Source organism: Heterodontus francisci, chromosome 2 (assembly GCF_036365525.1).
Source record: "Heterodontus francisci isolate sHetFra1 chromosome 2, sHetFra1.hap1, whole genome shotgun sequence".
NCBI classification, from domain to species: Eukaryota; Metazoa; Chordata; class Chondrichthyes; order Heterodontiformes; family Heterodontidae; genus Heterodontus; species Heterodontus francisci.
Window position 1 is genome coordinate 104,299,100 of NC_090372.1, and position 26,536 is coordinate 104,325,635.

Sequence of the window (26,536 nt, forward strand, 5' to 3'; positions counted from 1 at the left end):
CTGCAGAGGTACTGGAGAGAAATAGTAAGAATGGCCCATGAGATTGCAGTGGCTGTACATGTCGGTATACGAAAACCAAAGCCTGCATAAGACAGCAGTTTGACTGGCCAAAACTCCACAAAGATGTGGTGGATTACTGAAGGAGTTGCCACATATGCCAGGTTGAGGGGAAACCCCAACCTACAGTGAAACCTGCACCCCTAAGTAAAGGCCGGCTCGGGTCTGCAAATGAAACCTGACCTGAGCCCGACAGAGCCATATCCGACCCAGCCCGAGTCCTTTAATTTTTTCCCGCCCGACCTGACCCAACCACCGGAATATAATCAACTTTATTATAGAGGGTGTGCTGTACCTTGCATGGAATCGCTCACTACAGACTAGTGAGGAGTGTTTCCCGCCTTGATGTCCTGGCTGTCACTGTGTCTGACCCGGCCCGACCTGACCCGAGCCAAAATGCCGGACCCGGAAGAGTGACCCGACCCAAACCTGACACATGTCGTCAGTTCCCATCGGGTTCGGGTCAGGTAGTCATGCTCTACCCCTAAGTCCTTGCATGACTCATCAAGGCACTGAAAGAGAGTTCAGAGTGGAACAGCCCACTGCCGCTGCCCCTGAACAGAACTCCAACCTAGAGCTAATTAAACCTAACTCTCCCCCCTGCAGACCTCAACAAGAACAAAGAGCCCTTTAGGCAGTCATGGAAATGTGAAAACTGAAAAAACTGCCCCAAAAACCACATGTTTATTGGGATGCCAAAAGGGGCCGTTTAAAACAGCACTGCCACCAAGAAAAGACTGGCTGTAACAATTGTTAGGGTTCTGAATGAATATGAGAGATGCATGTGCGTGTTCTGCTATAGTCCCTTTTAATGAAATGCTCTATTAAAAACAACGCTTTTCATTCCGCTGGGTGTGGAGGTGTCATGCAGATCCCCACCTGCCAAGAATGAGGCATATTAATTTTGTCATATGAACATTGATTTTAAACAGTGCTGGAGGACATGTTAAAAAAATCACCAGACACTTGGCTGGAAAAACATTTGCATACTAATAGACAGTGCTTGGACAGACAAAGGACTATTCCCTGGCCCACTTAACCCAAAATGGACTCTGATAATCAGACATTGAAGGTGAGGAAGCTCACATTCCAGGATGACTGCTAAGATGACAGAATCCACAAACAGAAGTGGTCAAACCAGTTAGTCACATGACAAACCTGCTGGGCAACCTGGGTGTTTTTTTTAATTGTGCCACAGAGAAAGAGGCAGAAGGCAGTTGAAACTGAAGCTTGAGCAAGGAAGCCTCTCTCTCTCTCTCTCTCGCTTTCTTCCCAAGCTACCAGACCCACTGAAGACATGTAAACCTCAAGAGAGAAAATACTCCGACATCGAAACAAGTTGAAGCATGAACTGGGCCCCAACGAACAGCAGGACTGACCGGCAACCAAAGACTTCACATTGAACTTAAAGGACTGTAACTACCAGATATTGCCTCAAACTTTTCTCCTTTATTCCTTCTACTTTTTCTGTTTCTATCTGCGAGTGTGTTTATCTCGAGCGTGGTTGCATCGCATATTCATTGTCATTAAGCAGATTAGAGTTTAAGATTAATAAACTTCTACTTTTTGTGTTTAAATCAAAGAAAACCTGTCTGAATTGATTTCTTTGCCGTACTATTGGAAAGCGGTGAACAAAGATTCACTAAGGAGGAGCTAAAACCTGGTGTTTTTAAAAATGAAACCCTGTTACAGTTAAACCAAGCAAAGGCTGTGAGGGAACCCCTAGACCCCTCTCACCTGGTCGTAACAGTAGGAAACTGTGTTTTCAGCTTCTTCTCCATTAACAGTTCCGTTGGTGCCAATCCACACAGCAATAAAGTAAATCTGTAGTTCAGGAGTGCTGTTTGAAAATCTTCATTCTTCTTCAACAGTTCTGAGTCCTCTTTCAGCTTCACCATTAGATTGTGCATATCCAGGTCAACTTGTAAGATGTACAAATCCACATTTTTTCGCAAAGTGCCTGAAGTAGTCATTTGCCAATTGCGGACCATTATCTAACACAATCTCATCAAGAATGGTATGTGTTCCAAATATCTCTTGTAAAGCTCGAATGACAGGCTTGGTTGCCATTGTGTACAAACGTTTGACTTCTATCCATCTTGAAATGTAGGCTTGGGCGGATAAGGAGCAAATAATATTCGCGCCACACAAGTGCCAGGCAATGACCTTCTCCAACAAGAGAGAATCTAACGATAGTTATAGAGTCGTACAGCATAGAAACAGGCCCTTCGGTCCACCGCGTCCATGCCGACCATAATGCCTATCTATACTAATCCCACCTGCCTGCATTAATTCCATATCCCTCTATGCCTTGCTCATTCAAGTACCTGTCCCGATGCCTCTTAAATGTTGCTACTGTTCCTGCCTCCACCACCTCCTCTGGCAGCTCATTCCAGATACCCACTACTCTTTGTGTGAAAAATTTACCCCTTTGAACCCCTTTAAACCTCCTCCCTCTCACCTTAAATCTATGCCCTCGAGTTTTAGTCACCCCTACCATGGGAAACAGACTCTGGCTATCTACCCTATCTATGCCTCTCATAATTTTATATACCTCTATCATGCTCCCTCTCAGCCTCCTTTGCTCCGGGGAAAACAGACCCAGCCTATCCAATCTCTGTTTATAACTCAAGCCCTCCAAACCAGGCAACATCCTTGTGAATCTTTTCTGCACCCTCTCTAGCTTAACCACATCTTTCCTGTATTGTGGCGACCAGAACAGCACACAGTACTCGAAATACGGCCAAACCAACATTAAGTACAACTGTAACATGATGTCCCAACTCTTGGACTCAATGCCTTGGCCGAGGAAGGCAAGAATGCCATACACCTTCTTCACCACCCTGTCTACCTCTGTTGCCACTTTCATGGAACTATGTACTTGCACCCCAAGGTCTCTCTGCTCAACAACACTACCCAGGGCCCTGCCATTCACTGTGTATGTCCTGCCCTGGTTTAACTTCCCAAAATGCATCACTTCGCACTTGTCTGCATTAAATTTCATTTGCCAATCCCTTGCCCACTTTCCCAGTTGATCTATATCCTGTTGTAACCTTAAACAACCTTCTTCACTGTCCACTAAACCACCAATTTTGGTGTCATCTGCAAACTTACTAATCATGCCCCCTACATTCTCATCCAAGTCATTAATATATATGACAAACAACAGAGGGCCCAGCACCAATCCCTATGGCACACCACTGGTCACCGGCCTCCAATCTGAAAAACAACCCTCCACTACCACCCTCTGCCTCCTATTGCCATGGTCACCGGCCTCCAATCTGAAAAACAGCCCTCCACTACCACCCTCTGTCTCCTATCTCCAAGCCAATTTTGTATCCAATTAGCTAGCTCACCATGGATCCCATGTGTTCAAACCTTCCGGACCAGCCTACCATGTGGGACCTTGTCAAAGGCCTTGCTAAAGTCCATGTAGACAACGTCCACCGCCCTGCCCTCATCAATGCTCTTGGTCACTTCCTCAAAAAACTCAAACAAATTTGAGAGATATGATTTCCCATGCACAAAGCCATGCTGACTATCCCTAATCAGACCTTGCCTTTCCAACTGCATATCAATCCTGTCTCTCAGAATCCCTTCCAATAACTTTCCCACCACTGATGTAAGCTTCACCGGCCTGTAGTTCCCTGGCTTATCCCTGCTGCCCTTCTTAAATAAAGGCACAACATTAGCTGTCCTTCAGTCTTCCGGTACCTCACCCGAGGCTAACAATGATACAAAAATCTCTGCCAGTGCCCCAGCAATTTCCTCCCTTGCTTCCCATAACATACTTGGATACACCTGGTCAGGCCCTGGGGATTTATCCACCTTAATGCGCTTCAAAACCTCCAACACTTCCTCCTTTGTAATGTTGATATGCTCTAGGATATCGCTTTTCCGTTACTTGAACTCACTAGCTTCCATGATCTTCTCCACGGTAAATACAGACGAGAAGTATTCATTTAAGACCTCACCCATTTCCCGTGGCTCCACACATCGATTACCACACTGATCCTTAAGGGGACCTACTCTCTCCCTAGCTACTCTTTTACCCTTAATATACTTATAGAATCTTTTAGGATTCTCCTTTATCTTATCTGCCAGGGAAATTTCATGGCCCCTTCTTGCCCTCCTAATTTCCTTCTTAAGTGTACTCCTACATCCTTTATACTCCTCGAGGGACAGGCTTGATCCCAGCTGCCTATACCTGACATATGCCTCCTTCTTTGTCCTGACCAGACCCTCAATATCCCTGGTCAACCAAGGTTCCCTAAACTTGCCAGCCTTGCCCTTCAATCTAACAGGAACATGTCAGCCCTGAACTCTTCCTATCTCACTTTTAATAGCCTCCCATTTGCCAGACGTCTCTTTACCTGTAAACAGCCTCTCCCATTCAACTTTTGAGAGTTCCTGTCTGATGCCATCGAAATTAGCCTTCCCCCAATTTCGGACTTCAACTTGAGGACCAGTCCTATCCTTTTCCATAACTATCTTGAAGCTAATAGAGTTATGGTCACTGGTCCCAAAGTGCTCCCCCACTGAAAACATCAACCACCTGCCCAGCCTCATTTCCTAAGAGGAGGTCGAGTGTAGCCCTTTCTCTAGTAGGGCCATCCACATACTGCTTCAGAAAACTATCCTGGACACACTTAACAAATTCTTCCCCATCTGATCCCTTAGCACTAAGGCAGTCCAAGTCAATATTAGGCAAGTTAAAATCACCTACTATTACAATCCTATAATTCCTACACCTATCTGTGATTTCCCTACATATATGCTCCTCCAATTCCCTCTGACTATTGGGGGGCCTATAGTATAATCCTATCAAAGTGATCATCCCTTTCTTATTTCTAAGTTGTACCTATATGGCCTCGCTGGACGTTGCCTTCAGGATATCCCCTCTAAGTACTGCCGTGATGTCCTCCCTAATCAATAATGCAACTCCCCCTTATCTCTTACCTCCACCTCTGTCACACTGGAAGCATCAGTACCCCAGAACATTGAGCTGCCAGTCCTGCCCATCAACCACATTTCCGTAATAGCTATAATATCACAATCCCATGTACCAATCCATGCTCTGAGTTCATCTGCCGTACCTGTAAGGCTTCTTGCATTAAAGTAAATGAAGTTTAGCCTACCAGAACTTCCACGCTCCCTGTCCTGCCCCTGCCTGGCCTGCCTACTGGACTTGCTTGCCTATACATTTGCCTCAACTATCTCATCGGAGAAACTACTACTTTGGGTCCCACCCCACTACCAGACTAGTTTAAACCCTCCCGAGTAGTACTAGCAAACCTCCCCGCAAGGATATTGGTCCCCTTTCAGTTCAGATGCAACCCGTCCCTCTTGTACAGGTCACCTCTGCACCAGAAGAGTTCCCAATTGTCCAAGTAGCTGAAGCCCTCCCACCTACACCAGCTCTTCAGCCACGCATTCATTTGCCTTATCTTCCTATTCCTACCCTCACTAGCACATGGCACATGGAGTAATCCTGAGATTTTTAACCTTCTGCCTTACTCCCTATATTCACTTTACAGGACCTCATTTCACAGGAGGAGCATATCCACATGTCCACCCCTCGCGTTACTTCTGGTTTAAAAGAAAGAAGGAAAGACAGAAATTGGGAATTAAAAAAAACTAAGCCTTACCTGGTCAATACCCTCCGAACCGAAGCCCGATGTACACCACAGCCCGCACTTTGACCTTACCAGCAGCACTGCGAAGTCGCAGCCCCTCCCAAAGATGGCCGCTCTTGGATCTTTAATCACGCTTTCGGATTTTACCTCAGGGAAGAAGCTGCTGTCGATGCTGATGTCGATGTGAGTTGCTGACTCCGGGCCTCCGCCGATCCCGGGCCTGTAACCAGTCCTCGGGCCTACACACCTGCCTCGTGCCTCTGCAATGTCCCCGGGTGTGCAGCACCGGGCTAATCTCCGACTGCAAGCCCGCGCTGTATCCCGGCCGGGGTGGGTATGCCTCTCCGCAGGCCCCGGCGACTGCTGCTGTTGGTGTAACCCGACTACTGGCTGTCTGCAGGTAGTCCAGTGCCGGCTCCCCAGTGCTGATGGTAGTGTCAGTGTGGGAAGCTTCTCCGCTATGCCAGGAACCAGAGCCTGGAGATGGCACCAGGGCTGCTCCGAGCGATGGACAATCCCAAACTTCCGGTGACAGGAAGTGACGTATTCTCGTATCTCCCCTTGACATTCAATGGCATTACCATCGCTGAATCCCCCACTGTCAACATCCTAGGGGCACCATTGACGAGAAACTGAACTGGAGTAGCCATATAAATACCATGCCTACAACAGCAGGTCAGAGGCTAGGAATTCTGTGGCGAGCAACTTACTTCCTGACTCTTCAAAGCCTGTCCACCATGTACAAGGCACAAGTCAGGAGTGTGATGGAATACTCTCCACTTGCCTGGATGGGTGCAGCTCCAACAACACTCAAGAAGCTCAACACCATCCAGGACAAAGCAGCCCGCTTGATTGGCACACCATCCACAAACATTCACTCGTACAGTGGCAGCAGTGTGTACCATCTACAAGATGCACCGCAGCAATGCACCAAGGCTCCTTCGACAGCACCCACGACCTCTACCAACTAGAAGGACAAGGGCCGCAAATGCATGGGAACACCACCACCTGCAAGTTCCGCTCCAAGTCACACACCGTCCTGACGTGGAACGATATCGCCGTTACTTCACTGTCGCTGGGTCAATGTCCTGGAACTCCCTTCCTAACAGCACTGTGGGTGTACCTACCTCACATGGACTTCATCGGTTCTGAAAGGCAGCTCACCACCACATTCTCAAAGGCTTATTAGGGATGGGTAATAAATGCTAGCCTAGCCAGCGACGCCCACATTCCATGAATGAATAAAAAAAAGTAATTGATAACTATCAGGTAGGATTTCCCATTAAACAGGAATAGATTCCATTCCCAGACGTTCCCAGGGTCTGGTTGGAAATTGGGTCGAAATAAGGGGCTCCCTCTGGCCTGGTCTGTGTACTGTGCAAACCTGTCAAACAGAAATTATTTCTTCAATATCTCTTGATATTCCCGGCCACATGCTCCACACATGTGGCCCAGATGTAGCCCGGAGTGAGAAGGGAATCACCAGCCTCTTGTCATATACCAGCAAATCATCCACAATAGTTAAGTGCTTTCTGTACTTAAGTAGAGTTTCATTACCGTTCCACTGGGACGTTGCTATGGCCAACCTTGCGTACAAAATTGGCATATTCAGATGCATTCCTCATTTTGCATCTGAGCATGCTGCATTTTTTGGAGCTTTTTTGAACTTGCTGGTCATTGTGATGCAGTGAACTTTAAATATGCCTCAATCTCATTAATTAAATTAACATCCTTTTGTTTAGAATGGTCAACAGTAACTCTGGGTAATGCCTCTGCTGAAGTTTGCAATTAGCCCTGTACATATTCTCTTTCAGATATGAAATCAGCTTTTGTAAATATACAGATAATCTGAGCTGCGCAAAAATCAATAGAAACAGCATGGAGAAGCTGAGCAGTGTGTAGCCTGGGCTTTCTGTGTGCCTTGTGTATAGAACTGGGCTCATTCTCCATGCAGTTTCACAATGTGGTGACTGAATTAAATTAATCAACTACAAAACTGGATTTGATAACTACAGCCACATTTTATTTTTCCAATCATTTTCTCAGTCTGAAAATCCACAATCATTACAATTTACATCAAAAGAATTGTTTTTGTTAAGCTTTGTCGCATAAGGTTTAAGGGAAGGGCTGTAATTGTTATTCTGTGCGTGGGTTTTGCATGTACTCAGTCTTCTCTTCAATAAAAGACGGAGGCGGTGATCAAATGAAAATTAGACCAGCATGAATGCTCTAAGCCAAGACCTCTGAAAACCTTTTGGAATGTAGAAAAAAGCAAAGAGATGGGTCTATAATAATATAACAGACACAGGGACTGGTTTTCACTTTCAGTGCATTGGTAAAACCCATCTGTCAAGATGATCAAACAGGATATCTCCACAGAACCCGTCTGACAACTTCCCTAAATTTGACGTGAATCCATGTACCTATAATTTCTCAGTTCTGACTTGTTACCTTTCCTGAATATAGATACAACGTGAGCCTCTCTCCAGTCCTAAGGAACAATCACAGACTCCAGCGAACTGTAAAATATATGAGCAAGGGCCTCTCTTAGCAGAGTTCCCATGTCCTCGAGTAACCTCGGATAAATACTGCCTGAACCAGCAGTTCAGTATTTTTGAGACACCTTATTGTCTCCAAGTTTAGACCAGCAACGACTTTAACATTAAAAAACTTCAGTGTTAATTACACACTGCATTAATGGTAACTGAGCATAGTCCAGAGCAGTAAAGACTGATGCAAAGCAGCTAGTTAAGAACTCTGTCATATGCTGGGTGTCCACATCAATCTGTGCTGAGGAGAGACACAAAAACTGAAACTGATGTTACATAGAGTCATAGATTTATACAGCACAGAAACAGGCCCTTAGGCCCATTGTGTCTGTGCCGGCCATCAAGCACCTATCTATTCTAATCCCATTTTCTAGCACTTGGCCATAGCCTTGTATGCTATGGCATTTCAGACAGGTGGTAAGCAGTGTGGTTGGTTCCCACTGTTCACCTCTCAACCGCCCACAATCGTGTTTTGTTTAAAATGAAGAGTAAGCCCCTGAGTATTTTACTTGTCAAATAAACAGACAGTGACAGGTTTTCTTGTAGGTTTAAAGCAAAAGGTTAAGCATTCATTGGGCGGCACAGTGGCGCAGTGGTTAGCACCACAGCCTCACAGCTCCAGCGACCCGGGTTCAATTCTGGGTACTGCCTGTGTGGAGTTTGTAAGTTCTCCCTGTGTCTGCGTGGGTTTCCTCCGGGTGCTCCGGTTTCCTCCCACATGCCAAAGACTTGCTGGTTGATAGGTTAATTGGCCATTATAAATTGCCCCTAGTATAGGTAGGTGGTAGGGAAATATAGGGATAGGTGGGGATGTGGTAGGATGGAATTAGTGTAGGATTAGTATAAATGGGTGGTTGATGGTCGGCACAGACTCGGTGGGCCGAAGGGCCTGTTTCAGTGCTGTATCTCTAAACTAAACTAAACATTCCACAAAATGCTCACAACACCACTCACACACGCATTCACTCTCACATGCAATCTTAAAAGATGAAAGATAGAAAGCAAAGTAAAGAGTTCTAGGTGTAGTAGGTGTCTGTGGTTTATGGTAAACCATTGAATCTTCTAATTAGGACAGTCTCTTTTAAAGGTACAGGCCTGTATGTTTGTAGTTTTTAACTTGTTGAGGTGTTATGGATTTCTGGTGGTTAAGATTTCAGACTGGAGTTGGTGGTCACTTTCAGTTCTCTGCTGCACCAAGTTGAAGCATAAAATTAGCAGCAGGCCTTCTTCTTGTTTAGGCTGTATCTTGCCACAGCCCCCAGCTCGTCTGCATTCTCTGTGATGTTGCTTTGAACTCTCTGTCTCTCCAAGAGAGGTACCTTTTAAGGTCACAATTCATCATATTAGCATTTCTGGTAACTGACACATGGGTCTAGACTTTAAGAAGCCCTTGACATCGTGATCCATGGCAGGTGGGGGGGGAGGGGGCCTGAAGATGGTTCCGGATGTGGCCTGCCACAGACCTCAATGCTGGTAGGGCCCGGCCGATCCTCCTGGTGGTGGCAAGGCTCTGTGGCGGCTCACCCAAACCCCCACCGCTGGGCAACGAGAGCACAATTAACATGTTCAAATCAATTAAATGAATACACTTAAATATACTTATCTGAGATCTTGAGGGCCTGTCGCGATCTTCGATGCAGTGGCCGATGCTCCACATCTTCAGATTCCCGTCCGGGGAAACAAAGCATGACACTGGTGGGGAGGGGGGGAGGTAAGTTTGTCAGTGTTGGGGGGCGGGGGGGAATGGGGTCAAATACATGTAATGGATGTAGGAGATGGTGGGAAGGGTTGAACCTTAAACTTTATGCAGTTTGGAGGGGTAGGTCAGATATAAGAGGTAAGTGTTTCAGGGGGAAAGGGCAAATATTTATTGTAATTGTTATCGGGGGGTGGGAAAGGGGCACAAGAAATAGATTTATTTAATTTTGCGAGATATTTCTTTAAAAAATTAAATATGCTAGCAGGGCTTTAAAATTGGCACCAGTGCCTGCGCTCAGGCAGCTGATGCCATTGCCAGGGACGGACAGCCTTCCCCCTCCACCAGATTGTGAGGGAGCGGGCTGACCCAGCTATTTAACTGAGCCACCACACTTGAGATTGCGGCGGCCCTTTAGCGTGCGCCTCACGTGGGCGAGCTGCCATCTTTTGAGCTCGTCACCGACATCGGCAGCGGGGTCTTAAAATCCTGCCCATGGTCTTCTTCCCTGGTGTGACCACACAATGGCCCAGGATGTGGAATCCATGGCCATCCATTAATGTCTGGATGAATAACATTCTGTTATGACATGACTGCTTCACAACTTTTTCTCAGAAGAAAACCATTCAATTCGGGAATGCCTCTTGATGGTTCCAGGATGGGTGTCGTTGACACCTCTTAGTCTGGAATGTATCCTTTTGTCCTTTCCAGACAGTGAGGCAGTTTGAATACACAGGCCAGGTCATCTGACCTTCAGTGGCCGTTTTGCAGCACATTTTCCACTTTTGTAAAGGAAAAGTCAAATTTCAAAGATTCCGCTTTGAATAGAGTTTGTGTCTTAAAAGTAGAAATCAGAAATGCATTTATTGGGCATGACCTGAGAATCATCGAATCATAGTATTATAGAACGGTTACAGCACAGAAGGAAGCCATTCAGCCTGTTGTGTCTGTGCCGGCTATCTACAAGAGCAACTCACCTAGACTCACTTCCCCGCCATTTCCCTGTATTCCTGCAATTTTTTTCTCTTCAGATAATTATCCAATTCTCTTTTGAAGGCCTCGAAACTCCACAGACCTATACCTATGCAGTTTTAGAAAACGAGAACCATAGTCAGAAAGTAGACAGCGAGAGTCACATACAAGGAAATTGGATGTGAGAGTTTTTGGTTAACAGTTGACTAGTCGTATGAGCAAACAGTACACAAAGGTGGGATGTAAACAGTGTTTTTATAAGTGGTTGCTCCCAGAGCTTCTGTGCATTACTCCTCTAAAATATAAGATGTAAAAACATACTGTAGCAACTGAATTGGCATCTTAGCATCTACATTCTCTTGCTGCAGTGCAGTTGAAATTGGCTTCAAGGTGTTGCAGAGTTCACAGGGTACTGATCAGTGGTCAGGCTGTTAAAATTTAAAAAATAATTATATATATCTCTTCATATTGATTCTGACTTTTCAAATGACATCGAATCGGAAAGGTAGAGTACTACGGAAACTGAAGTTAATAGTTGGCTTTCATTGTCTAAATAGCCATCACTTGGTTTGAATAACCCAGTGACCCTTTTGTTTTGGAAGCGGTTCTGCAATTGTGTCAACTCTCCTTGGTACCTCTCATGCCTGCCAGCTTGCTGCCACTTTCTGCCTGCTCACTGGCAGCATATAGATAAGGTTCAGGCCTGAAATCTATGTCAGCGGGTGCGTTTTGCACTCAGCCGTCCCCTGCCTGCCTGAAACCTTCAGGTTAAAATCCACCTCCGAGCAGTGCCATGGAAATTCTAGTAGAATATGTTGTTTTCCAGACAAGTTGTTAAAAGTGGCAAAGATTTGAAATGTCACGGCATGTAATTAAGTATCATGATATTAGGAATAAGAGGAAAGTGTTTTATAACAATAATAACAGCAATGGACTTGTTGGCTAAGCTATTAGGGAAGATTGTTGAATAGGAACATAGGAGCAGGAGTAGGCCATTCAGCCCATTGAGCCTGCTCCGCCATTCAGTATGATCATGGCTGATCATCCACTTCAGTGCCTTTTTTCCACACTATCCTCATATCCCCTTACTTCATTTGTATTTAGAAATTTGTCAATCTCTGCTTCAAACATACTCAATGACTGAGCTTCTACAGCCCTCTGGGGTGGAGAATGCCAAAGATTCACAACCCTCTGACAACTAAATTTCTCCTCATCTCTGTTCTAAGTGGCTTCCCCCTTATTTTGAAATTGTGTCCCCGGTTCTAGACTCCCCAATCAGGGAAAACATCTTAGCTGCATCTACTTTGTCTATCCTTTTAAGTATGTTGTAGCTTTCAATTAGATCACCTCTCATTCTTCGAAACTCTAGAGAATACAGGCCCAGTTTCCCCAATCTCTCTTCATAGGACAGTCCTGCCATCCTCGGAAAAAGTCTGGTGAACCTTCGTTGCACTCCCTCTGTGGCAATAATATCCTTCCTAAGGTAAGGGGACCAAAACTGCACACAATACTCCAGGTGCGGTCTAAACAAGGTTCTATACAATTGAAGCAAGGCTTCACTGCTCTTGGTACTCAAATCCTCTTGCAATAAAGGCTAACATACCATTAGCCTTCCTAATTGCTTGCTGCACCTGCATGTTAAATTTCAGTGACTTAGTGACAAGGACAGCCAGGTCCCTTTGTACATCTACACTTTCTAATCTCTTACCATTGAAGAAATACTCTGCACATCTATTCCTGCCACCAAAGTGGATAACCTCACATTTTTCCACATTATATTCCATCTGCCACGTTCTTGCCTACTCAATAAGTCTGTCCAAATCCCCTTGAAGCCGCTTTGCATCTTCCTGACAACACACATTCTCACCTAGTTTTGTGTCATCCGCGCACTTGGAAATATTACATTTGGTTCCCACATCCAAATCATTGATATAGATCGTGAACAGCTGGGGTCCAAGCACTGATCCCTGCGGTACCCCACTCATCACAGCCTGCCAAGGCGAGAATGACCCGTTTATTCCTACTCTCTGTTTTCTGCCTGTTAACCAATTGTTAATGCATGTCAGTATATTACCTCCTATCCAGTGTGCTTTAATTTTGCTAACCAACCTCCTGTGGGGGACTTTATCAAAGGCCTTTTGAAAATCCAAGTATACCACGTCCACCAACTCCCCTTTATCAATTCTGTTAGTAACATCCTCAAAAAACTCCAGCAGGTTCATCAAAAATGATTTCCCATTCATAAGTCCATGTTGACAATGCTCAATTAGATCATTATTATCCAAGTGTCCATTTATCACGTTCTTTAGCATAGATTCTAGCATTTTCCCAACGAATGATGTAAGGCTAACAGGTCTATAATTCCCTGTTTTCTCTCTCCCTCCCTTCTTAAATAGTGGGGCGACATTTGCGACCTTCCAATCTGCAGGAACCGCTCCAGAATCTATAGATATTTGGGAGATGATCACCAATGCATCCACTATCTCCATAGCTACCTCTTTGAACACTCTGGGATGTAGAACATCAGGTTCTGGGGACTTATCAACCTTCAGCCCCATTAATTTCTCCAATACAACTTTCTTCCTAATACTAATTTCCTTCAATTCCTCATTCCGCCTAATCCCTTGGATCTCTAATTCTGGGAGATTTCTTGTATCTTCCTCAGTGAAGACAGACAAAAAGTAATCATTTAGTTTCTCTGCCATTTCTCTATTCCCCTTTATAAATTTTCCTGACTCTGCCTGTAATCGACCCACATCTGCCTTAGCCAAATGTTTCCTTTTTGCGTACCTATAGAAGCTTTTACAGTCCGTTTTCATATTCATATCCTCAGGTTTACTACTATTTATGGCAACTTTATAGGCTTTTTCTTTTAATCTTATACAATCCTTAACTTCCTTTGTTATCCACAGTTGACTGCCTTTACTTTTGGGGTTTTTGTGCCTTGAAGGAATGTATAGTTGCTGTAAACTATGTAATATTTATTTAAAGACTATCCATTGTCTATGTACTGTCATACCTTTTAATGTATTTTCCCAATCCATCTCAGCCAATTTGTCCCTCATACCTTCATAATTTCCTTTGTTCAAATTTAACACCCTGGCTTCAGATTGAACTACCTCACTTTTAAACGTAATGTAAAATTCCATCATATTATGGTTGCTCATCCCTAAAGATTATTTTACAACAAGATTATTGAAAGAATAGAACAATGTAAATGGATTCAAGAGGCACCTAAATGTGGTTCTGGAATTTCCTTTGACCATTTATCACCTTGGGTAAAATTCTTTGAAAGTCTCCACCACTCTGTCCAATTTGGCAATCAAACTTCAACAAACTGATCGCTTGGATAATATATCCTTTGATGAGCTGCGCAATGGTGGTGAGTTGGGTGGTATTTCCAAGATAATGTAAGATAAATCAGAACCAAGATAGCAGACCAAAGATGATTCATTCACCTAGAATGCCTCTATTTCATCTTAGTGACCTGATAATACAACCATTTGTAGAATATTGCAAGAAAAACAGTCACTCTGCAGTTATGAAATATCAAGAGTGAAATCGATAGATTTTTGTTAGATAAGGGTATCAAGGGATATGAGAAAAGGCAGGAAAATGGAGTTTAGGTACAGATCAGTCATGATCTGACAGACTGGTGGGACAGGCTTGAGGGACTGAATTGCCTACTTGTGTTCCTATGTTCAGTTTGCTTGCCAGATTGGACAGATTAGTGAAGCAGATCTGTACAACAGGTTTATCTAAGTATGCAGATTGCTTGGCATTGGGGAGGCTGGGGCTGAGGAAATTTCTGGTCTGGGAATTCCTTCCCCTGAACCCACCCTTTCTAACATCATAGGCGTGTTGGAGGGTGTTGGAGGGTGATGGAGGCTTAGCCCCAACCAGACCCCGATGTAACTTTGCAGAATATTTCAATTATCACACGTATCTCTGGTATTCAACCATGTTTAGCTGACTGACTCTCCTTCCACAGTATCAGCATCACATGAATTACCATGTTTTCTGAAGTATTTAAGCGCCTCAGTCTATATTATTCTTCAGTTTTATTCCAACAAATTATTTATCTAGCTTTCCATGCATCCTAATGTAGCTTTGGCTATTTTTACTTAAGCCTATTGAGTATATCCATTTTACTATGTGTAAAATTAATTCCTTCTCATCTCAAGCCTTCCTCCAAGTTTATTCATATCCATATTATCGCTTGGTCGTACAGAACTTGACTATTATTGGAAAAATAGACATGCTGTCGAAGCTTTTCATCTTGCACTCATCAGGACAGTTGCAAGAATGCCAAATTTCAAAGGGAGCAACAATTTATACTGCATGAGAAAAGGGTGCTGATTGCTTGGCAAGTTGACTCTGATTAGTCAAGGCATCGTCATGGCGAATGCACCAGGGAATTATTGTCCTGCATGCTTTCAAAAAAGTTGCAACGCATGGACATGTTCATTTTGCCTGCAGAGGACAGGTCCCTACGTCTGAATACATATAGGGCTGGATTTTGTTCTCCCCCAGGCACCAGGTTCTGTGGCGGGGGGTGCCTGAAGATGGCTCTGGATGAGGCCCGCCATGGACTCAATGCTGGGAGGGCCCGGTCCAGTCCTCCCGGTTGTGGTGAGGCTACATGGCAACTTCCCCCGCTGCTGGGCGATGGGACCACAATTTAAATATTCAAATGAATTAACTTAATAAATTTAAATAGACGTACTTGCGATCTTGAGGGCCCGCTGTGATCTTAGGCGTGGCGGCTGGCACTCCCGAGCCTTCAGATCCCCATTGGGGGGAATGAGGTGCCACACAGGTGGGGAGGGGGGAGGAGGTAAGTTTATCAGTGCTGGGGGTAAGGAGATGGGGTCAAATACATGTAGCGGATGGTGGGAAGGGTTCAAGCTTAAATGTTGTGCTGTTTGGGGGCGAAGGTCAGATGTAAAAGGTAAGTGTTTTGGGGGGTCAAATAATTGTTGTAATTGTTATTGGGGGTGAAAAGGGGCATTAGAAATGTATTTATTTAATTTTGGGGGGTAGGACTTAAAAATTTTTAATTGGGCGGCAGTGTTGGCTGCCCTTTAAAAATAGTGCCAGCGCCTGCGCACAGGCAGCTGACGCCATTGCCGGGGCCGGACAGCCCACCCCCTGCACGAGACTTGGGGGGCGGGGGGGGGGGCCGCCCAAGCTATTTAAATCGGCCGTTGCGCTTAAGATCGTGACGGTTCTTTGGCGTGTTTTTGAGCTCGCCACCAGCTCTTAAAATCCAGCCCATCACTTCTAGCAAGAGTAAATAGGCCATGTTGCGAGCCTGACTGATAATAAATTGGTTGTTAGTGTAATTCTTAGCACAGTCGGGATTGTTCAATAAGTGCTGTCCAATTGCGGAATCACATCTAACATTAGACATTGTGTTTTAAATTTTGCAAGTATGGGCTGGTTGAGTATGGTCAGTACTCTGCCGATTGTAAACAGCCAAAGGGGGGTGCTGTTTGATACAATCCACTAGTCGTTGGGACGTACGGCCTATGTACCTGATGAGTGCAAGATGAAAAGCTTCGACAGCATGTCTCTTTTTTCAGCAATATACATATTGCAATCCAAAACAATTCCAATTTGATAAAATTGGGGAAAAAATATGAATATCATAGAAATATAGATAGGAATTGTTGAGTGTGTTTGGTGTGAAAGAATTTGTTTGAGGGTCCTGATATTTTTGGTTATAGAATGTAAAAGTTGTTTATTATCTTGAATTTTGGGAAACTTTTATATTTTTAACTTAGCTGACAATGTAAACTGATAAATTTGGGGATAAGGTTGTTGTATTACAGCTGAAACTTGGAACAATAGTCCAGAGTTCTTAAAGAATGTATTTTAGGGTGGATCTGGGACAATATAATGGCATCAGGGGCGTTTATATATTGTGGGTGTGTCAGTGCCAATGGAGTGCCTGCACTTCCTTGAGTGTCAGCTGTGGCTCAGTGGTAACAATCTTGCCTCTGAGTCAGATGGCTGTGGGTTGAAAACCCACTCCAAAGACTTGAGCACCAAATCCAGGCAAATACTCTAATGCAGTACTGAGGAAGTGCTGCACTGTTGGAGGTGACATTGTTAGCATGAGATATTAAACAAAGACCTCCATCTGCCCATTCTGGATCACAAAAGATCCCATGGCTATATAAACGGAAGTCTTTCTTTATTCTACCTCAGATGGAAGTACCACAAAGTAGGCCCATAGAGACTTAGGAATGCCAATCAGAATGAAATTAAAATGTGCACATCCTGGCTATTCTGGTTTTGGTAAATCAATCAGGAATGTTCTGCAGAAAGTGGCCTTGAAAATGTTAAACCCCTCCCCCCTTTGCAACTCTGGACACTTATTGGGGAATATTTGAAGAATTTGGAGATGGGGTGCAGCTAGCACTGCCCCAAATTCCACTCCATATTCTCAGAGCTCCTATAATTTCAGGTCACAGAGTTTTTACAAACAATGGGCTGGATTTTGTTCCCAGCCCGACATAGGTGCCATGGCAGGGGGACCGGAGAATCGGAAAGGCAGCTGCCCGCCACAGAACCTGATGCCGGGCCTGCCAGGCCTGATCTTCCTGGTGGCGGGGAAGCTCTGCGGCGGCCCCTCCACCGCTCTGTGACAGGATCAACTCCTGTCAAGGGGTCAACTCTGCATTCTGTTGTGTACGGATGGGGGAAGGGGTCAACTCTGCATTCTTTTGTGTATGGGTGGGGGAAGGGGTCAACTCTGCATTCTGTTGTGTATGGGTGGGGGAAGGGGTCAACTCTGCATTATGTTGTGCTGTTTGCAGGGCTGGCAGCCTTTTAAAAATGGCGCCGGCACCTGCTCTTTCATAGGTGACACCATAAACGGTGTCGTCGAGGCTGCCCCCGCCACGTGATTGGGGGGTTGGGGGCGGCCGTCATGAATATACAAAGCAGCTGCCGGACGCAAGATCACGGCGGCGTGGGACGCGTGCGTGGCGGCTGCTATTTTCTTCACCCGCCGCTGCTACTGGCAGCGGGAGAACAAGATCCACCCCAGTAAAGCGAATTGGCCCAACAAGACTAATGGACTAATTTCTATGGACTAAGTCGTGTTATTCTTTACATGTGTGTATACCTTTTAATACTTCAGAGACGATTGAGAATGAGGCCTAAGGGAAAAAAAAATATTTGAAGTACCTGTCAAATTTTCTGCAGCTACATGACTTAATAACTACTGACAACTATGCCAGTTAACAAAGAAAAATCTTAGATATTCAGTAATAATAAAGCAGTTCTTGATTCCTGGTCCATTTGTCCCAAATGGACCACAGTGAACACCAACCCAGACCTGGATCTCTCAAATTGCAGGGTAGTTCTATTTACTGCTTGTAATCAGAGCTGTCAAATTGCATTCATAAGGACTGATAGAAACTTATTTGAGTTATTCATGTTAATGCAAGAACACAGATCCATTTGTTTAAGAGGCATTCGTGATTATAAATTTGTCTTAATAATTCTTCACATGCTTTACCGGAAACGAACGTCCTGTCGCTATGTGTTATGCTCTGTGCTTTCCATCTTATTTAACATCTTTAAAGTCCATTATTTGTACTAACCTTTTACTTTCTTTTTTTTTTTGCCTGAATTTCTCCTCAGAAGCAGGACATTCTCAGTCAAGTAAGTATTTATTTGAAAATGTCATGTGTACAGGGTTTTGTGATGGAACAATAGTGGAGGAGTGGTTGTGTTTAACTTGTGTGTGAGGGACCTTGGATCTATTTTTGCACAGAATGAAGTCGAGGAAAAAAATTGATCTTGATAGATTGCTGATGGTTTATTGAGTTTACGAGTGAGCTCATGGACCATACTCACCAGGCATGACCCCTAGTTTGTGCTGAGTTAGCTGATCTCAAAAGTGGCAGTGTTAAGAGTGTTATAGTTGCGTTCATTGCTGTTGGGTTAGGAAGCAGAGAATTGACCAGGGTTTTCTGTCCTGATTGTTATCCAGTGATCTCTGCCGAATGCACATCCATTTGAACATGGGAACAGAATTAAACTTGGCTGTGAAGCCATGTACAGTTGAATAGCATGCCTATGCCCTCTATCGAATCTCACACATGGATAAGTGTTGGAGAAATTTTCTTAGCTTTGCTAATTATTACTTAACTTTGTAGAAGCAGAAAAGCAGGAGACAGCTTGTAGCTAATCTAACCACAACCAAAGGTCATAAAATGTAGACAGAGCAGCTAACCACAATCAGACGTTACGGCCAGATATGGTATCTGGAGTGGGCATTGAATTAAGGAACTAGCTTGTTATTGTTGAAACTGATGTTTCGCTGACCTCGGACCCTGCATGGTGCACCGTTACATAGGCAGTCTTGTGGGTGCTTATCTAATTGTGAAACTGTTAGCTCTGCCTCTTTTATACTATATAAGTCCACGGCGATCTGTAGCTTTTGGGAGTAGCACTGGACCGCCTTTAGGTAAGGTGTGCTCTCCCATGATATCATGCAATAAAGTGTTTGATTCTCAACGTCTGAGTCCGGAGAATTTGTTCAACAATTGGGCACAATCTGGATTTTCTGCAACAATAAGAGACACTGGTTGAGCGACCAGACGATAATCAGCACCTGTGGATGTAAGCACAACCCAGTGTCAATGTCTACTGGAGAGAAAAAAAAATAATTTGCTAGAGGGAAAAAAAAATTCTCACGCTTTGCTTTGGTTCACTTGTTCTTTTTTCTGTGTGGAGGCCACCAGAGTTCCTTTTGTAAAGGTCTCTTATATTTTCAAATTTAACTGACATTGTAGATAATTACATGCATAAGTCTCTCACTTAGTGCTTTCCAGAGGATTTCATTGATGGTATTTGATTAGGTTGCTCACAATGTGCCTCAGAGTTAATATTCGGCCAATATTATCCAAACTTCCCCGATGTTGTTCATAAGTTCACTCTGTCCTCTCCAGACCCAATTCATAGTAGCCAGAGATATTTGGGCTGGATTTTGCCTCAGTCTTTGGGATCCCGGTGTTGGAACAAAATGGGGGTCCCAAGCCCGCACTTGCCGGCAGCAAGACCAGCTCAGCAATCTGCGAGGAGATGACCTCCTAATTGGTCACCTCCGAGCTCACCATCCTATTAAGGACATCAGGTGGGCTTTCGATGCTGCTGGCTCAATGATGGGCTGGCAGCTCTGGAGCCTTGGCAGCCCCACTGGGAGAGCTGGGTGCTGCTGAGGCAGTTTGGGGACCACGAGAACACCTCAACATGGAGGTGCCTTCGCTGAACTGCACAGCAGTACAGAAATAAACAAACTCTTGGCTGGCAGGTCCATTGGGATGGTGGGGAAACCCCTCCGCTAGATCGGGATCAGCCATGATTGTGACCTTTCATGCTTGTGGCCCCGTCAAAGGGGCATGGAACCTCTGGCTCCAATGGCCCCCCTGCCTGCCACAGGGAAGCTTTCTCCATTGAGATGGCTGCCTGCATTGTGCTGGATGCCTCTGCATGTGGCGGGGGGTTGCTCTGTTGGCAGCAAAATCAGCGAGGCCACAAAACTGCCCCCAGTTAGGCTTTAACCAGTGTAATTAGCTGTCTGCCTCCATGGAATGGGCAGCCAATCTGATTCCCAGCCTGCCCCAGAAAAGTTCCCCAATAGCGGGAATACTTGGGGGGCTGTCCCGATGTGTCTCCCCACTATGTTCCCGGCTCCCCCCGTTTGGGCCCATATTCTAGTTCAGACTAGTTACCCTCCCATCCTGTAACCTCTACAATAGCCACCATAGTTAAACAAGTCATGGGAAAATCTATTAAAGAGATACCAAGTCTGCCATTAAGATGATACTGAAAACCTCCAGGTCTGCCATCACGGGGTCGGGAAAATTAAGCCAATTCTTATCTCTAACCATTCCATTGCATATTTGAACTCAGTTTGCTTTCCTCCCTTAATTCAACCTGACAATCTTCTCTTCAACCCAGTTCTCATTTTTCTGTCTCATTCAAACTGCACTTTTTGCTTCTCTCAATCACTGTTTTCTTTCCCCCCTCCAATGCTATCAGTTCAAGATGCCACTCAATCCGCACTTCATGTTGGCAGTCTTCTCCCATAAAAGTTACCATTCTCTCTCCCTCTCAATTATTGCTGGCATTTTATTCCATCCACACCCCAAAGGGCTATTTCCAGATTCAAACTGTTCCCCTCTCCACTTCATTCCTACTTTTCTTTCCCTTCTATTGCCATCCATTCTCCAGTTATTACCATTGTCTTCTTCACTGCCATCCAATGCTACCCCATTATTGTCAGTCCCTACCTAGAAATGATTGTAACGTATGCATTTTCATGTCCAATACTTGTTGATTCTTTCTATATGCATTGTTATGGACAGCTGGGAAATGATAGAGATGATTTCCACTTTTCACCTCTCAACTGACTGAAGACAGTGTTTTATTAGAATTGTGTTTTAGCCCTTGAGCATTTTAATGGTCAATAAACAGACAAATGGCAGTTTTTTTTCATAGATTCAAAGAAAGATAAATGTTTATTAAACAATACCCGAAAATATTTGCAACTTCACATACACAGACACACACATACACATGCATATACGTAAGAAAAGATAGAGATTAAAAGATAGCATGCATTTAGGTCAGATTTTTTTATTTTAAAAAAGACCTTATTGTGAAACCTTGTTCGTTTCCCCAAGAGTGGGGGATGTTGTGGGGTGGGGGGAGGGTTGATGAAGATTTCAAAATGGTGCAGGCCTGTTTCTCCTTTCCTGGCTCACCAATGGTAAACTTTGGATAGTTTCAAGTGGACTGATGCTTTGCTGCAGACTTCTTTGGTTAAATCTCAGGAACAGTTCAATGCCAGAAAAACCTGTTACAATTTCTCAGGTAGGGACTTCCAAGGTCACCTTTCGTCCCTCCATCTAGGTAGTTCAAAGATGGTATTCTGGCAGGGCCCTTCTTGCTGGGATGGATCTCTCTTCCTTCTGGCTTTCTGCACAGAAAACATCTCTTATTAAAAACTCCTTATCAGGGACTTGGTTTCTGTCAGGTGTCCCAAGTTTCTCTCCCATTGTATTTTTGTAAATGGTGTTTGCTGGTGTGGCGATTGTTAGACAATGGGTTAGGATGTTGCTCAGCTCGATGCCATCTTGGTAAGGTGATTTTTTTTTTACACCTTTTATCCTGAGTTTGAGTCTGGAGTCTCCATGTCTGCCAAGTCATTGTTAGCCCAACTTGTTGAAGAGGGGTAGCCATTACATTGAATAGGCCATTTACATTTCTAATGCTTTCTTTAACACTTGACCAGGTATGACAATTGGTTCAGGGTTCCATCAGATAACATGTATATTTGCAACACAGAAGAGGCTACCTGACCTGTTACTCCATCTTGTTTTGCAGCAAAAGATGTCCGCTTTGAGTCCAATTCATCTGTTCATTTTATAGTTCATAATTTCTCTTTGCATGAACATGACATCATGAGTACCAACACAGAAGAAAAAAGCAACGTAGCTATTTCCAGGGGCTGAATTTTACCAGCCCTCTGGAGACGGGCTGGGAGGTAGGAGGGGTCGTAAAATAGTGGCAGAAGGCATCAGGAGAGAAGACTAACATCTTTCCTTTGCCAAGGGATATTTACAGAAGCTGGAACAGCAGCAGTGCGGATGCCCACCGACCAGAAGCACACGGCCAGTTAATTTATTTAAGTGGCCAATTGATGGTTACTTTCTGCCTCTGCTGGCATTTTACGGGCATTGAGACAGGCTCCTGCTGCATGGGGAGCCCCCAGGTAAACGGTGGCAGCCTCCCAGTGGGTTTCAGTGCAAGGGGTGTCCTTCCTTTCTGGCCACTCCATGGTCCATAGAGGGATCCCCTGGTGGTCATGGCCACCCTCCTTGGGCTCTGACGTCACCAATGGAGAGTTGACCCCTCCGATCGCCAGGGCCTGCCTGCCTGGCCCCAGCACATCAAAAAAAATTCTTACCTGCCCTTTGAGGGCAACTTGACATGGAGGCGGCCTCTTCTTCTCCCTGCTGCCTCAGCCGCAGCCACCTCTATTGAAGTACCAGCCCTTTGATTGGCCCAGCAGTTCTGAGAGGTGGGCTGCCATCTTTAATTGGACAGCAGTCCCGGCAACAGTTTCTTACTTGGCTACCACCAGTAAAATTGCCCCCGGGGTGCCGCCGTGCACGCGTACGGGCTGGGGACCTGCTTCTATCCTGGAGGCAGGACTTAATTTTCGCTGGTAACATTCTGGCCTCTATTTTTCTTGCTGTGTTTTAACTGTTTTAACACATTTTTTTTCTTGCTTTGTTTCATATATTTCTATCCTTACCTAACTCCTCTTTTGGAAACATGATTCCTGGCTGGGGTATTGCTCTCAGATCTTGCTCAAGTTGCCATTTTTTATGAGTTTAGATGGTGAGTATTTTACCACAGGGAGCGTTGCAACTGAATCAAATGCCATTCTCATCTAATGTACACACATACACTTCCAGCAGAATTTAATGAATAATGTTTGACAGCATGAACCGTAGGCACTAAAGCAAATTGTGACATCCCTCCCAATAATCCAGCCGTGACCAGTAAACCCAAGACAAGCCATTAGCTTTAATGACTTATTGATTCACTTGCTGATATATTTTGTGTTGTCCTATTCTCACATTATTTCTTTGGCTTTCATTTATTCTCTCAATTGATGGATGGCTCGCTAACCTGCATGTGCTTTAAGTAAATGGGCATTCATTGTATCAGAAAAAATCTCAGTATTTATTTTAGAAAGTCATGGCTATTTTGAATATTGCCTGGTATTACAAAAGTGGCAAACTCTATTAACCAGGTAGGCTTGATGTTAATTCCATCCACATTTATTTTTGAATTGAGAATCCTTGTAGAGCTAGAAACAATGTTAAATATCATCACGGATTATATTCTTATTCATGAAATCCCAAGTATTCCCTTAACTCCCTCCTCCCAATATTCTATCTTCTTTATTTGAAACAATTAACCCATGCTGAGTTTCCAATTCCACAGTTGCCAATCATTCTCCGGGACCACCTTTTCCTCTCTAAAGTCCCTGAACGTGTTGTCGCCTCCCAAATCTGTTTTCATTTTTCCTGCAACTCCATGTCCATAACATTGCCTGTCTCAGCCCCTGCCTCAGCTGAACTGTTGCTGAATCTTTCATCCATAATTTTGCTATCTGCATACTGAACTATTCCAATCCTGTACTCACCAGACTTTCAGCCTCCAGCTTCGATAAACTTAAGCTCATACAAAACTTTTGCTACCTGTATCCTAGCTCGCACCGAGTCCCACTTACCATCACCCCTGTGATTGCAGACCTACATTGTCTCCTGGTCCAACAACTGCTCAGTTTTAAAACTCTCATCCTTGATTTCAAACCCCTCCAGGGCATTGCCCCTCCCTATCTCTGTAATCTCCTTCAACCACAATCCTCTGAGCTATCTATGCTCCTCCAGTTCTGGCTTTTTGCACATCCCCAATTTTAATCATGCCACCATTGGTTGCCATGCTGAGCCCTAAGCTCTAGAATTAGGTGGTCTTGGTGATGGAGTAGATATCTGATCAGTAGCTCATCTTGGGATCAAGGACAACACCAAGATGTCAAACAGTTTGCTTCAGCCTCAGACAGTTACCAAGGAGAGCTGTGGCTGGGGAATGGAGTTTCTGATAGGGACCGAAGACAAGGGCTTCAATCTTCCTAATACTGAGTTGGAGAAAATTTTGTCTCATTCAGTACTGGATGTCTGACAAGCAATGTGAAAAATTAGTACCAGTGGACGGTTCGAGAGAGGTGGTGGTGAGATAGAGGGTGTCGTCAGCTTCATGTGGAATCTGACATGTTTTCAGATGATGTCACCAAGGAGCAGCATGCAGATGAGTAATCTGTTTTCATTTTTCCTGCAACTCCATGTCCATAACATTGCCTGTCTCAGCCCCTGCCTCAGCTGAACAGTTGCTGAATCTTTCATCCATAATTTTGCCATCTGCATACTGAACTATTCCAATCCTGTACTCACCAGACTTTCAGCCTCCAGCTTCGAGGGGGCCAAGGACAGATGCTTGCGGGATTGGGAGGTAGTGGTGCGGGAATGAGAAGAGAAGCTATTGCAGGTTTTCCTTTGACTATGACTAAATAAATAAGAATGGAACCAGGTGAGTGCAGTCCCACCCAGCTGGATGATGGAGAAGAGGCATTGGAGGAGGATGGTGTGGTCAGTGTCATGGAAGTGCTTTTTCATGTTTAAAAACTAAAGGGGGTCTGTGTGCCTTTAAGACTGAGAGTTGTTTGTCCCTCTGGGAACAGTGTATGCGAGCTGCAGATTTGTTTCCTAGGCAACGGCATGAGAGATGTGGCCACATGCCGCATTGTATCAGTTTGGCTGTGTGTAAAGACTGGCTAGAACTGGTTTGATCTGGCAAACTAGCTAAGCGTGCTCTCCTTGAAGAAAGGTAGGATTTTTGTCTCTCTCAGCAAAAAATCTACATTGGCCTATAGGCTGTGTTTCGCCTAAAGTGGAAAAGACCTCTGGAAAGGAATCTTTGCATTATTGGAGGTAGCAAATTCCTTTTTACTTCCAGTTTCTAAGAAGCCTGAGCCTCAGGAGTGACTTTCTGTGGTCTTTTGTGTTTCTGGGGGTTCTAGAAACTCAGTAAAGTTTCTACTGATAAACTGCTAATTCAAAATCTAAATAGACCTGTTGTTATAGTCCTTGTTCAAAGACCTGTGTGACACCTACTGCAGCCCAAGTGCCTTGATCGCCTATCTATTACAGACTGTTCATCAACTCGCCTGGTGACTTTGAGTGGCATCTGACTATTTGACTTTGGGACACCTCACTGATCCGGGAAAGTAACCAACCTGGACTTACAACCCAGCTATTTATTTATTTATAAGAAACAGCTCTAATTTAAAACATCATTTTTAAAACCGGTTAACCATCAGTTTTTGCATATATGTGTGTCTGCATGAGGGTTAGGAGGAATAAGAAGTTTTCAAGTCTTTATAGACATAGATTTATCTCAGTCTTGTTTAAGGTTTAGTTTATTAATAAATAGTTAATTTGTTATTGTTCAAAGACACCTGGTTTGGTGTGTTTTATTCTGGGGTTCATAAAGTGTTTAATTTGGCTAATTTCCGGTAGGTGGGAAACTTTAAATAATATGCTGTGACCTGTGGAGTAAAGGACTGAACTGACAGTGTATTACTCCCACCTCAGTCGTAACATCAGTCATGTCAAAGGCTGCAGACTGTATGGAAGGGATGAAGAGGGATAGTTTACCATGGTCACAGTCACACAGGATATCATTTGTAACCTTGACATTCAGTACAGTGGTAGGGTCAAAAACCTGATTGGAGTTCTTTGAAAGATGGGCACGGATTTGGGAGGGAAAGGGAAGTTGGAGATGGAGTGGTAGTTTGCAAAGACAGGGGAGGTCAAGGGTGCCTTTTGATTAGGGGAATGATGAAGGCAGGTTTGAAGGGGATGGAAGCAGTAGCTGAGAAAACCTGCCTCTTTGATCAAGCGTATAGTAACCCTTCCTAATATCCTTTGCCTGATAACACTTCTGTGAAACGCCTTGGCATGTTTTAC

At 44.4% G+C, this 26,536-nt stretch overlaps 1 protein-coding gene across 6 annotated transcripts in view; it reads left to right on the forward strand.

Annotated features, from left to right (window-relative positions):
• Nucleotides 1-26,536, forward strand: part of dgkb (diacylglycerol kinase, beta) — a 1,110,826-nt gene that overhangs the window by 158,072 nt on the left and 926,218 nt on the right. For 3 of the 6 annotated variants that reach the window (XM_068051143.1, XM_068051127.1, XM_068051112.1), the window contains exon 3: nt 18,567-18,587. The exons of the other annotated variants lie outside the window; for them this stretch is intronic. In XM_068051143.1, the coding sequence (XP_067907244.1) occupies nt 18,567-18,587 (21 nt within the window). The remainder of the gene's footprint in view (nt 1-18,566; nt 18,588-26,536) is intronic. 6 annotated transcript variants of the gene reach the window in all.